Source organism: Jaculus jaculus, chromosome X (genome assembly GCF_020740685.1).
Source record: "Jaculus jaculus isolate mJacJac1 chromosome X, mJacJac1.mat.Y.cur, whole genome shotgun sequence".
Lineage (NCBI taxonomy): Eukaryota > Metazoa > Chordata > Mammalia > Rodentia > Dipodidae > Jaculus > Jaculus jaculus.
This window is the reverse complement of record NC_059125.1, coordinates 147,734,748-147,749,318: the sequence shown is the minus strand read 5'-3', so window position 1 is coordinate 147,749,318 and position 14,571 is coordinate 147,734,748. Positions and strand designations below refer to the sequence as shown.

At 44.4% G+C, this 14,571-nt stretch overlaps 1 protein-coding gene across 1 annotated transcript; it reads left to right on the top strand.

Annotated features, from left to right (window-relative positions):
- The first annotated feature begins 4,660 nt into the window (after window positions 1-4,660).
- Window positions 4,661-5,758, top strand: LOC101594615 (melanoma-associated antigen 10-like). Its single transcript, XM_004668902.2, has one exon. The coding sequence runs from the start codon at window positions 4,661-4,663 to the stop codon at window positions 5,756-5,758; it is 1,098 nt and encodes a 365-aa protein (XP_004668959.2).
- The last annotated feature ends 8,813 nt before the right edge of the window (window positions 5,759-14,571 follow it).

Genomic DNA, 14,571 nt, shown 5'->3' with positions numbered 1-14,571 from the left:
ATTGTCGTGTTCTTGGATCTTTTAGGGCCCTGCTGTACCTTCAGACTCAAGGTGTGATCTCAGGGTGGACTTTAGAAGTCCCATCCAGATGGAAGACCCCAAATAATTGAGCTTAACTATGTGGAAAGCCCAGTAGGAAGTGTTGCGCGACTTTTGTATGGCTCCCCTTGCCCAACTTGTCTCTCAGAACACTGTGTACTAGCCATTTGAGGAGGTTCCAGAAGCTGAGAATAGCAGATAACCTTCTAAGTTGAGAACAGAGCTTGGTGTGGTTATGGAAGCCCTGATGTAGAGAGACAGTTCTCAATAACACAATTAGACTGTACTGGGAGGCTAGCACCAAAAGGACTGACTTGTTAGAATGAGCTCCCTCAATGATTCTGCATCACCTGGTTGCCAATTATTCAACTTAACTGCTGGGGTTACCTCAGTATAAAGTGGGGCCTGGGCTGGATGGATTGCTTAGTGGTTAAGGCACTTGCTTACAAAGCCAAAGGACACAGGTTCAATTCCCCAGGACTCAGGTAAGCCAGATGCACAAGGGGGCACATGCATCTGGGGTTCATATGCAGTGACTGGAGGCCCTGGTGTACCCATTGTCTCCCTTTCTCCCTCCCTCCCTCCTTCCCTCCCTCCCTCCCTCCCTATCTCTACTTGTCTCTCTCTGCCTCTTACTCTCTGTCAAATAAATTAATAAAAATAAAATATTTTTAAAGTGGGACCCAACTATTATAATTAACACTGTGCCTTGTCCATCACTGGGTATCCCATGTGTTGGAACTATTTCAGAGGGTTTCCACACCACAGAGCATGCCTCATGACTTTCATGGTGAAAGCAGAACCTCGTACTAGACTATGAACGTTCCACTCCAGATATAGGGGTCAACAAATAACACAGCTGTGTGCTGCTGTCGGTGGTGTCCTTACCAGGGGTCCATTTCTTGGAATGGTCCAACTGTCACAAACACTTCCAAAGACTTTCTGCCTAGGAAGATTTTTCACAGGTTCCCAGTGAGGAGAGGAGAGAGTCTCTTTCTGTGTCAAGACCAGTGCTGAGAGTGGAATGTGGCAGCCCCACCCAAGGAGGACAAAATCCCTAATATACAGCTGCAATTCTGTTGACAGACATGTAACACAAAGTGGCTGACATGTGGAAATGAGCCCTACCCTGCCCTTGAATCTCTACATGGGCATCAGGGAACTTGGGAGACCTGTAACTCTTGGAGCTTAGACGGTCCTGCTGAGATTGCAGACACACAGTGAAAGCAGATGTGACTGCAGTGCTCCACTCCATGTAGAGGGACCCTCAAAAGTGTGCTCACCCCTCTGTTAAGCTCTGGAGCAAATGTGGCTAAAGTGTTTAGTGAGTCCATTGCCCAGGCCATCTCTGGGGCTCTTGTGTGTATTGGAACCATTTCTGAAGGTTCCTGGTAGGGCCAAGTCACTTGCAGGATGAAAGAGAGACCTCAGGGGCCACTCTATATAGATGGTCCCTTAGGTAATACAGGTAGAGAGACTTGTTGATTGTCTGGCACCAAAAAGGGGCTGACTTGTCCCAGTGAGACACTCTCCACCCTTCCACACAGCCATTGGAGGATCTGGGGGACTTAAAGTCATCTTGTGCGTTACTGGAGATTAGAGGGACATGCGCTTTCAGAATCAGGGTGAAACTCCAGGTAGAGGACCTCAAATAATGCATCTGAATTCCATGGTTAGCTTAAAGCCAAGTTAGTGAAAATGCTGTAATGTGCTTGTTGCCACCTCTTTCTTGGGGTATCTTAGCACAATAGACATTTTCAGAGGTGCCCAAAGCCAAAAGGGTGGTGTGGCTTTAAGAGTGATAGTAAACTTAGAGAATGTATTTCAAAAGCCCCACTACAGGAAGATGACCCCCAGATAATACAGCTGACCACTGTGATAAGGACTTCAATAACAGGGGTACACATGATGGAATGAACGCCTTGCCTCATTCATCTTTGGGAATCGTGTTTATAGGAGCCATTTTCAGAAGATTCATGGCAGGGATCCAGGTAGTGCTCTGAGTCAAGATGAGAGTGGAGAGTCAGTGGAGAAACACTACTCCAGATACATAGGCTCTAATAATCCAGATTCAACCCTATTGACTTCCCCAAAGCAAAACGGAAATGGGAACTGACTGATACCCTTGTAGCTTCTGTACTTAGAAACGTGGCACAGAGGTTCCCAATTCCAGACAAGTGATTCTTGACTTCTGCATCCAGCTCTGAAGAAAATTAAGGGTTTCCAACAAAGCTCACCTCCTCACAAAAGGAGAGCCCAGATCCTGTGGAAAGTCAAGGTGAGAAATGAGCTAGGAAGGTGGAAACTTTTGCTCCACACCCTCCTCTTAGTCCAGGAGGGAGTGTAGGCTAAATAACCAGATACAGTGTCTGTTCACTTCAGCCTATGGAGTGTTGGGAAGATGTGGGTCTTGATGTGAGGAATACGGTCACAGGTAGTGACAGATAAAGTACCAGGGCCCAAGGGGTCAGCACAAACACCTTTAATGCAACACGTGTGAATGGTGCCATTAGTTAAATGGGGTTCATGGAACTAGGTGGAGAAGAGGTTCTGCCCCAGGCTTCCTATTAGGGGCCTGAAGTGGGATCATGAGGATGGTGGCTTTGACTTGCAAGATGGATCTTCAAGTGAGCTGGTAACTAATGAAGAGTAATTACAAATACTTACAGGACACCTGAGACAAAAGAGACACACTACTCCTTCTGTCAGGCCTGAGAAAGCCCATCCATGGGGGTCCTAGCGTGTTACAGCCTCACTTCTGTCTCTTCTTTCTCAGGAAGGATAGGCTGTGGAATGATAGGAGGCATCAGAGCCAAGCCTGGTTATTAGAAGGAAGTGTACAGGACCTGCCAGCAATCAAGGTGAAGAAGCATGGAGGGGACTAAACATGTGGAGGAAGCCTACCCACACCCCCAAAGGGACCTCACAGATCCTGGTTACACCCATTCTTAGCCCTGGGTGACCCAGTCTGGATGGCTACATGATAGCTTAGTCTCATTTCCAGTTTGTGGCTGGTATTGGGAGATGCCCATCCAGGTGATAAGGTCCTTTATCCTTGAATGATGTCAAGTTAACAGAAGATGAGGTCAGAGATGAGAGGGTGATAACAGAAAGGGCTGTCAGATGAATCTCTCACTGGGCTTAGAAATGATGTCTACAGAGATGAATGTAGCTCATGAGGTCATCACTGGAGACCCAATATAGAGGTGAAGGGATGTGACACCCACGCATGTTTCCTGAGGGATGACAGATGTCCAGAAATAGAGGAAGGAACTTGACCTGAGTAGATGACCTTTATTAGCATACATAGCATACTGGGATCTGGAAAAAGACAAGGTAAGGACACCAAGAGATGACTGAAAGTAATAGACCAGAGCACGCAATGGGGCCACATAGAAAGCTGTTGTGAACCACCTGCCATATCAGCAGTCCTGGCTATGGCTATCATTTTGAACTCCCTGTCTTTTATTCAGGTCATTGGTCTCAGAGAGCAGAAGGCCCTAATAAGAAGGACCTTAATTCAGATCATCAGAGAGAGGATTCCAGATCTGTCAGGACTCAAGGTGAGGACAGAGGGAGTCCCATCACCCATACATGGGACTCAGGCCCTACCTTCCTCTTCTGTGAGCTATGAGCACATCTAGGACCTGTGGGTAGATTTCCATCCCTCACTTATTCTTCCCTCTATCTCACAGAAATAGGGCATTACTTTAAGAAAGTTGTCTCAGGTCATCATAAAGAATGTTCTGCTGTGGAAATAGCTCAGTGGTTAAAGGCACTTACTTGCAAAGCCTGCCTACCAGGGTTCAATTTCCTGGTACCCATATAAAGCCAGATAAACAAAATGGCACATGCATGCCTTCTCTCCCTCCCTCTCTTCTTCCTCATAGATGAATGAAAATATTTTTTAAAAGAGAACATTCTACAACTTGTCATTCATCAAGGGGAGGACTGTGAAGGGCCCTCATCCAAGGCCACATAAAGTACATTATATTGGGGAACCTCTGAACAGTCTCCCCTGGCCAGGTGTAGACATTACTGCCTATTGTTCAATCTCAAATAGTTGGACTCTTATTCCAAGAGTTTGTCTCAGGTGAGCAGAAAAGGGGGAGGAGGCGCCCAGACCCTGTCAGCAAGGTTGAGGCCAAAGTGAGTACTGAGCTTACCACACATGCTACAGTGAGGAGATTCTCAGGAGTATAGCCAACCTTTTCTTTTCTGACTGTGGGTCTAGTGTTCCCACAGTCAGCACCGATGTGTCTCTGTACCTCTGCTAGGGTTTTAGGGACCAGGAGGAGATGAAAGTCTTGGTGGGCTGCACAGTCAAGGTGAAGTGCATACCTTGAGCAAGTACGAAATGTTCCATGGCAGAACACAAGGCTCTGCATTGCCTGGCCCACACACACCCTGCCGGTGGCCCCAGATATTCATGATCTGTGACTAAGCTCCACTCTGATGAGACATTGCTACATAGATCCCTTGTGACCTCACAGCAGCACCCAAGGGAGGACATGTAAGAGGCCTTTGTGAGAGCAGTCAGAGGATCTGCTATCAACGGAGTCTACTCACACTCTCCCTTTCTTCCCCCAGGTCTCTGGATTTGCCCCCGACCAGAGTCAGCATGCCTCCACCTCAGAAGCGTAGATGCTGTAGAGCTGAGGAAGATGTTCAGTCCCAGAGTGAAACACAAGATGAAGTGGATGTGGAGGAGACCATAGACCAGGTCGATTCCTCATCCTCTTCTACATCCTCCTCCTCTGCCCCTTCTTCATCCTCATTTCCCTTGTTCTATTCACCACTTTCAAGCACCTCAGAGGAGAACTATACTGATTCTTGGAAATCAAATCATTCTGAGACTCCTCAGAGTGTTCAGTCCTCCTCCTCCACTGCTATGAACTCTCCTCAATGTAGCCCATCTGATCAGGGCTCCCATGAACAAAATGAGGAGGGACCATCACCCTCAAAGGACCTTCAGTGTGTTGCTCCCTTGTCCTCAAGTGAGTTAAATATGAATATATGTAACTTAGTACAGTTCTTGCTCCTCAAGTATGGGATGGGTGAGCTGACCACTGAGGCAGAAATGCTGAATGATGTCGTTAGTAATTACCAGGAGTACTACCCTATGATTTTTAGTGAGACATCTAAGTGCATGCAGCTGGTCTTTGGTATTGAGGTGAAGGAAGTGGAAACTTGTGGCCACACCTTTGTTCTTGTGCCTGCCCTGAACCTCACATATCATGGAATGGCAAGTAGTATCCAGGGCATACCTAAGACAGGCCTTCTGATACTGGTCCTATGTATAATCTTCAAGGAGGGCAGCTGTGCCAGTGAGGAGGTGCTCTGGACAGTGTTGAACAGTGTAGGGCTCTATGCTGACAGGTATGATACCACATATGGGTATACTAGGAGACTGATCATTAAGGATTTTGTACAGGAAGGGTACCTGGAGTATCAGCAGGTGCCCCACACTGATCCTGCTTGCTATGAGTTCCTGTGGGGCCCAAGGGCACATGCTGAAATCAGCAAGATTAAAATCCTAGAGTTTTTGTATAATATCTATAGGTCTGATCCCAATTTCTGCCCCATGTGGCCGGCAGAGGCTTTGAGAGATGAGGAAGAGGACAAGGCCAGTGGTGCCCCAGCAGATGAAGGTCCTGCCATGCACGGTGCAGGTTCTAGTGCACAGGCAGCCTGCAGCGACGATAAGGCCAGGCAGTGATTTCAGTAGTGGAGGGTTGGCCTGGAGCTGGTGGGATTACAGTGTGAGATACCCTTGCCTCTGTTGTGTTTAGGTGACCAGGCATTTATCAACTTTGTATTGTTAAGCATTATTACTTTTATCATAGGTTTACAAGCTTCTGATTTTATGTATACAAATTGTATTATTAATTTATTGCTGTTCATCCAAGTTAAGAGAGTTTTACTATTTTGTAAAACAAATTGGGCACTTATTATTTTAAATTGTTGGTATGTCACAAGATATGCCATTGGGATTGAAATTTCATTGGAAATGTGAAGGAACTTGAAATGAGAATAAAATTAACTTCTGACTGCCTCGTTTTCATTAGATGCTTATTCTTTTTTATAGTATTATTTATTTATTTATTTTTAATTTTTATTAGCATTTTTCATGATTATAAAAAAAATATCCCATGTTAATTCCCTCCCTCCCGCCCCACACTTTCCCCTTTGAAATTCCATTCTCCATCATATTACCTCCTCATCACAATCATTGTACTTACATATATACAATATCAACCTATTAAGTACCCTCCTCCCTTTTATAGTATTTTTATCCATTTCTTTATTTTCTTGAAAGCAAGAGAGAGGAAGAGCAAGTAATTGAATATGGGTACACAGGGCCTCCTGCTGCTGCAAACTCCAGACACATGTACTGTTTGTGAGTCTGGCTTCATATGGGTACTAAGGAATCAAACCCAGGCTGGGAAGCCCTGCTCTACAAGGACCTTAACAGCAGAGCCATCTCTGCAGCCCCAGACTCTCATTCTGTAAAATTAAACGACACCCACTGAGATGGTGTTAACTTATTAATGTCAAAACTACAATGCAGTAACTGAAATCTCTGCCCCCTTCCCTGAACCTTTCCTCAAGTACCTGCTCTTTTCAACATCCTGTTAGCAGTGGGACACTAAGAGAAGCAGACACATCATCATCTGTAGAATGGTATAGTAATACCAGGAAGATGGCGGCATGTCCTCTGTGATGAACAGAACAAAGAGGAGGTGAGTTTCCAGCGGAGAGCAGCCAAGTGTCAATTCTCTGAGCTGAGGTACTTGAAGGCTCAGAAAACAACAGTACTGTCTGGGAGTTTATTGTGATGAATCCCAGTGGTGGCCAGGAGCCAATTTCTGGGTGCTGTGACTGGCCAAGGGCCAAGAGAAGGGAATGGTGTTATGAGCAGTTCCTGTTGGTAGTGGATGTGACAGGAAGGTCAAGATTTGGTACTTGGGCATGAATAAAAGTTACAGCTGAACATACTGTATGAACTGTGTGACTGATCTACTGTAGGCAAGGATTTCCTGAGAGATGGGGTGGAATATCAGGAAAGGTGAGGCCTAGAAGCCCTGGTAAGGTGCCCTTCTGCTTGACTGAGATCAAAAGAGCCATCTACTGAAAAGGACATTTTGTGGTGGGTGTCTCTGGTGTATTTGGCCAGCTGTAAGCAGGTACTATGTGGTTTCTGAAATGAACGAAGGCAGTGGTTCCTATGAAAAAGCTGCTGGGAAAGGGAAGGAGCTGATCCTTAACTCACATTGTAGGAGCTTTCTGAGGAGGGAGGGACTGCTGCACACTCAGGGACAATTAAGAGGGAGGATTTAGTGAACTTTATTCCTAAAATTTCCTTTCAGGGCTGGGAGACCACAGGTCCTAATGTGTCTGGAGTCAAGGCGTTTACCGTCCTCCCACCCCAAAGGTGCTCTAGACTCTCAGTGCAAGTTTCTTCTGAGCACTGCATGTCTGTTAGATGACAAGAAGAATGACATATAGGGCTCTACACTGCCACATTCCCACTGCAGACAATTATTTACTTTGGTAGGGGGATGGGCTTTTTGGAGGGGGTGCTCAGTGATCCCATGAGCTCTGTGAGAATCAAGAATCTATCCCTAGCCTCCATGAAAGAAAGTTAACAGGGGCTGGAGAGATGGCTTAGGGGTTAAGGTGCTTGCCTGCAAAGCCAAAGGACCCAGGTTCGACTCCCCAGGGCCCATGTGAGCCAGATGCACAAGGGGGTGCATGCATCTGGACTTTGTTTACAGTGGCTAGAGGCCCTGGCATGCCCATTCTCTCTTGTTTCTACCTGCCTATTTCTGTATCTCTCTCTCTCTCAAATTAATAAATAAAAATAAAATATTTTTTAAAAGAAAGTTAATAGACCAGAACTAATGAGAGTCTTGTCAAGTGATTACAAATGCTCTGATTAAGAATAGTCATGATTATGTCCATACTAGTAGGAAAGAACTACAAGAAACAGGGTAAATTGTTTGAAAAATCTAGCCCCTCTGACAAGCCTGTCTTGGGTCAAGAGAATGCCCTCTGAGGGTAAGGGTGGCAGTTTGAATGTGAATCTCCCATTGACCCAGATATTAAAATTAAATTTGTAACTTGAATATCTAGTGGCCTGACTGAAGGAATTGTCACCTGGGATGGATCTGAATCCTAGCCCAAAGGTATACAGAGAAGTTCTGAGCTCTGGTGGGGACCCTGCTTGCTGCCTCTTTTTAATTTGGTGTTGCAGGCTGCTGGTGGTTTCACTCTGCTGGGACTTATGAATGGGAGCCGGCTTCTGCCATTGGTGAAACTTCCCCTGAATCTGTAAGCTTGAAATAAGTCACTTCCTCCCATAAAACTGTTTGGTTGGATGTTTATCTCAGCAACTTGGAATTGTCTAAAATAGTAAGAAACTAGAGGCCATTCTGTTTTGATCCACTGAACAATGAGATTTGGTGTCATGCCAAGCTCCACTTGGAAATCATCAGTGAAGGTGTGATACCCAACAGTCTAGCTGCCCACAGAAGGTAAAATTACATTCAGATATTTATGGGCTGTGGAAGCCCAAGCTCACAGGATCAGTCTCATGGTTTCCAAGATCTCTTCTGCATTTTGCACTGGGTTTCATGACTTTTCAGACTCACGAGTATATGTGTGACTATTGCTTGGGACCACAGGGAGCACAGTACACCCATGTCCTACTTCTTGGCCAGGATTCAACAACCAGGATGAGTTGCATCCATGCTCAGGAGAGGGAATGAAGAGGATTAAGGAGCCAGGACTTTCCTGTCAATGTGAGGTTTCAGAAAATGGATGGGGATACTGGGAGGGCCAGGGCGTGGCTCATTGTGTTGAGGTGGGAATTGAGGGTAAAGTTTTGGCTATTTGGTATTTGGTGGATGAGAAATATGCCATTTGTTTTAGACTGGGGATGAAATAGTACCACTAGCAGGGCTGGACTCTGTTCTTGAGGACAAGTTCTGAGGTAACAAGCCTACCATGACAAGCAAGCTCTGGAGAAGGTGGTGGTGTTGAGGGGTGGGAACCTGAAAGAGTCTAGGCTATTTCAGGAGAAGAGTTGGCCAAAACAAAGATATAGAAGGGGATATGTAAACATTTTTGAGGAGATGTGAATAAATATTTACTCACCTCAGAGTGCCAACAACAGATCAAAGAAAATATGGGACACAAGTTTAGCTTGGTGAACCAAATTCTGGATTATATGGGCAACTTATTATGAAAATATATTTAGGAAAATAATGTTTCTATTCTCCCAGCAATTGTTAACTATTAATACATTCTCAGGGAGAAACATTGCCTTATGAGCCCCCCCACTCCAACAGCTGCTAATTTCCTGAAGCTATTAAAGGAAGGGCAGGAGGATCTCAAGACCTACCCATCTGGGATAGTTAACTGCCTGAAGATCACTGGGGAGAGGTGTGGCCTAATGTGTCCTTCCCCACTCCATGATGCAAAGTAAATGGGCCCAATCTTATGAATCTTATGCTGGTTTTTTGGTAATCAGAGCTTCTGAAAGTTCAAGAAGAGCAGAGCATTACACAAGAGAAAAGCTACCATAAGCAAGGCCATGTTAAGAAGATAGCGTATTGATTTTATAGGTCCCAGTTAAGGTGTTTTAGGCTAGCTCTTTCTTTCTTTTTTTTTAATTATTTATTTATTTATTTGAGAGTGACAGACACAGACAGAAAGACAGATAGAGGGAGAGGGAGAGAATGGGCGCGCCAGGGCTTCCAGCCTCTGCAAATGAACTCCAGACGCGTGCGCCCCCTTGTGCATCTGGCTAACGTGGGACCTGGGGAACCGAGACTCGAACCGGGGTCCTTAGGCTTCACAGGCAAGTGCTTAACCGCTAAGCCATCTCTCCAGCCCTTAGGCTAGCTCTTTCTACATAGCATGTTCCAAGACATCTATGTCTTTATAAAATGACACTCTTTCAAAAAGAAATTGGCAGGCTGGAGAGATGGATTAGCAGTTAAGGCACTTACCTGTGAAACCTAAGGACCCATAGTCAACTCTCCATATCCCACATTAGCCAGATACACAAAGGGGAGGCAAGTGCAAGGTCACACATGCCCACTAGGTAACACAAGGGTCTGGAGTTCAATTGCAGTAACTGAGGCCCTGGTGTGCCAACTCTGTCTGTCTCTCTCCATATATGTGTGTATGTGTGTGTGTGTGTGCCTCTCTAGGGAAAAAAAATGGGTACTAAACCTCAGCTGGACCATGTAATGAACAAGGGAAATGAAAACAGTTTTAAGCTCATGAGTTACTGTGAGTACTGAACAGGTCCAGCTCACAAGTAGCCACTCAGAAAGAGTAGTTAAAGCAGTGGCCTTCTCATTGCTGGTACCAAACACCTAACTAGAAGCAGCCTATGGGAGTTCAGGGTTTATTTTGGCTCACAGTTTCCAAGGGAAGTTTCATGATGGCAGGAAAAGCATGGTAATGTAGACAACTGGGCCATTGCATATTATCACAGTATCAGAAAAGAAGTAGAATGAGTTAAGTATCTGTGAACACCCAATGGGATGGACTAATAAAACTCAAGATCTTCCAGCAATGATACACTTCCTGCAGCAAGGCTCTGTCTCCCAAAGTTTCTACCATTTTCCCAAATTGCCAGCAACTGAGAACAAAATATTCAAAAGACATGAGCCTATAGGTGACACATTACATTAAAATTACCACATTCCACCCCGGGCCCCCATAGACTCACAGCCCACTCATGATGCAAAATACATTCAGTACAACTTTATTATTTATTCTATTTTTTATTGAAGCAGGGGTTCATTCTAGCCCCTGCTGACCTGGACTTCACTCTGTAGCCTATCTTGGCCTTGAACTCATGAGAATCCTCCAATCTCAGCTCCCTGAACACTGGAAGGAAGTAAAGGTGAGAGCCACCATGCCTGGCTTCCGTCCAACTTTTAATGTCACCATAGTCTTTACCAGTCCCAACACTGTTCAAAAATCCAAAGTCTCATCTGAAACAGTCTCTTAACTGTGAAATCTTTAAAATAGAAACACAAGCCATATACTTCCAACACATAATGACACAGGGTAAGCATTTCCATTTCAAAAGGAGGAATGATGTCATAGCAAGAAAAGATTGGACGAATGCAAGATAGAAAACTAGCAGGGCAAACATCAAATCCTGCAACTCCATGTCTGCACCTGGGACTTGTGGTCAAATTCTTTGGGCTACAAAAAGCCTTAGGCAACTCTGCCCCTCCAGCTGTGCTGCTTGCAGCTGAGAAAGATCCACTTGAGCCAGCAGCCTTCCTTGGCAGCTTTCACATAGCCCTGGGATCTCCAAAATCCTGGGGACCCCATTGTAACCAACAGTTCATCTTCACAGCTTCATAAAACAGCCTCTTAGAGCCTCCTTTCAGGAATATCAACCCTGTCTTTCATATTGCCTAGCCTCAATGGCTCCTGAAACTATAATCCCAAAATCCATGACCTAAATTTCTGCATCTGTCATACTTCCAAACATGTACTATGTGAATGGAGCTGCAAATTCTTTAACTTTTTATTGACAAGCTCTATACACATATACAATATACCTTGATTATAACCCGCTCTCATCATAATCCTTCCCCCCTTCCCTATGCCCCCTCTACTGAAGCCCTTCTTCTAACTAGTTCTAACTTCAAACTAGTCCTCGTTTTATTTTGATACCATCATGTTTCTTTCTATTATGCAAGCTTTGAGTAGGTAGCATCAGCCACTAGGTCATGAATGACATGACCACTTTGTGTATGGAAGGCAGTATTTTAAGCATTCCTCCCATCCTTTGGCTCTTACATTATTACCACTATATTTTCTATAATGGTCCCTGAGCCTCAGAAAGAGTGATACAGGTGTCTCAGTGATGAACACGCCACTGTCACTTCTCAGCTTAAAAAAAATTATTTATTTATTTGATAGATTGAAAGATGGAGAGAGAGAAAGAGTGGGAGGGAGAGGGGAGATATATCAAAGGCATTCAGAGAGGTCTGAGTTCTGCCTGAGGCCCTGCTGCTTGCTGTGGTTCTGGGACGTTTGCTGCCAGTTTTGTGCTTGGTTGTGGTGTTGGCTGTTTGTTTTTTCTCTCTGCTTGGCACTGTGAAAGGGATCAGCTTCTTTTGCAATTGATGGAAATTCCTTGGATATGTAAGCTTCAAATAAATCCCTTTCTCCCATAAACTGTGCCTGGAAGTTCATCCAGGCAATATGAAGCTGACTACAACAGGTGGGGGAGAAGAAATGGAAAATAGTTTTCAAGTCATGTAAGACAGTCAGCACACAAGAGACTATTTGTATATGTACAGGAATATCTTTAAATTTACTTACTTATTTATTTATTTGTTTGTTTATTTATTTATTTATTTATTAGAGAGAGAGTATAGATAGTCCTGGGCCTCTTGCTACTGCAAATGAACTCCAGATACATGTGCCACTTTATGCATCTGGCTTTACTTGGGTACTGGTGAATCAAGCCCAGGCTGGCAGGCTTTGCAAACAAGCAGCCGTCACCTCTGAGATAATTCTCCAGCTGCCCTGTTCTGCAAATTGTGTCCATACTTGTGTACCCATATCTCAGAAAAATCAGGACCTGGGATCCTGTCCTATTATACTTGGCCATTTGTCCCTCATAAATCTGGTTGTTAATAATGGTGGTGATAGTCCATGACATAGAGGATGGTGACTTCAGCAGGTAGTTACTCCCAAAAGAGGACTCTAGAAGTTTTTGAATAACTCTACTGAAACAAAAAGGCTTTTGTGCTAGGTATTCTGGTATTTAGCAGTCCTCACTGTAAAGTAATACTGATAGCAGTGTAGAACCACAGCTATTTGGAGTGTGGAAGATAAACTAGTTGTTAGTCAAGAGGGAGCATGGGAGGTCCCATCTAAAACTTCACATGAGTGACTTCCAGTTAAGATGGCAGTGTAGGTAGCATGCCAAAGCAGCCTTGGTGGGGGGGGGGGCAAAAAAAACCAGTAAAATATACCCTTTTACTAAAAAGTGAGGTGTATAGAAAATTGAAATGGAAGCGGAGAAGTAGGAGAGATACAGAGCATCCAGAGCTCGCACAGACCAGCAGAAGTGGCTCCAGTGGGTCTGTTTGTGGGACCATGGTGTCGGTGTGCCAGCCAGCTGGCAGGCTCGGCTTGTGCCGCAGAAAAAGCCAGGTGAGGGGATTTTCCACTCACTCTGGAGCTCCCCACAAACCCAAGAAACGTGAAGGGCGAGTGGCAGTGAACAATGGAGGAGCAGATCACAAGGTAGAAGAACACAGGGAACAGCAAGAGAACTAGAGCAGCTTCGGCACCCTCCCCTCCCCCACTGCCTCTGCCCAGCTCCAGCGAACAGAGCAGCTGTCCAGAGACCCAGTCAGGCCTACTTGAACCCACAGTTCACCAAAGAGGGTTCCAAGCAGGAGCACAGCATAACTGAGACCAAAATCATCCCAAAAGGTAACTGGGATTACACCAAGTCAGTACCCGCCTAATAAACCTGGTATATAGGCCTGAACCAGAAGTGCTAATTGCACCTTATCAGGATAAATTATATGTTAAATCTGATGGATGGTCAGATTCGCCATTCTTAAATAAGCTGTATTAGGGGCTTATTATTTGTTGTTTCTTGGTTTATAGTGGCTTTGTTTCCTCTTCTGTTGTACATTAGGGAAAGGGTCTCACCTGGTCACAAGCTGACTTGGAACCCTCTACAGACCAGAAATCTTTACCTCTTTGTTGTCAGGATTAAGGGAGTAGGGGAGGAACCAAAAGCCTAAGCAACAGACAGAGGATCTCTGGTTGTCAGAATACCTAATCTTGGATAAATACTCTGTGCTGTTTTTCATTGAAAGTGTACATTATTTAGTTAAATTTTAGAAACTATCTGTATTTGGTTCCACTCAGCCTACTTGAATACTCTCATAGCAGGCAAATACAATGCCTAGGGTCACTGTTGTAGATACTGCGAGTCTTGAGAGACACATCTCGAGCCTTAAGCTCCTACCCTGAAGATATATAACATCAGATTGATTGATACATCTAATAATACCCATATTACAAGGAAATCCAATCACGAAATAATCAAGGATGCAAAAATATATACATTGTATCACAAGAAACACCAAAAATCAAGGGAATATAAATGCACCAAAAAGCATTAATACATCAGAAATAACCTCCAAGTGAGAGCAAGTTAGAGGAAATGCCTGACAGGTCATCCCTGGAAAAAATAGAGAGTCATCTGGACTAAATGAGGTCATAGAAGGAATGGACCTAACATATGTACAGGACATTTCATCCAAATGCTGCAGAATATACATTCATTTCAGCAGCACATGGAACATTCTCTAAAATAGACCATATATTAAGACACAAAGAAAATCTTAACAAATACAGTAAAATTAAAATAATTCCTTGCATTCTATCTGACCACAATGGAATCAAACTACAAATCAATAGCAAGAAAGTCTATAGAGCATACACAAAATCATGGAAATT

Bases quoted from the DNA above. Each gene is read 5' to 3' on its own strand.
- LOC101594615 (XM_004668902.2), top strand. From the start codon at position 4,661: ATGCCTCCACCTCAGAAGCGTAGATGCTGTAGAGCTGAGGAAGATGTT.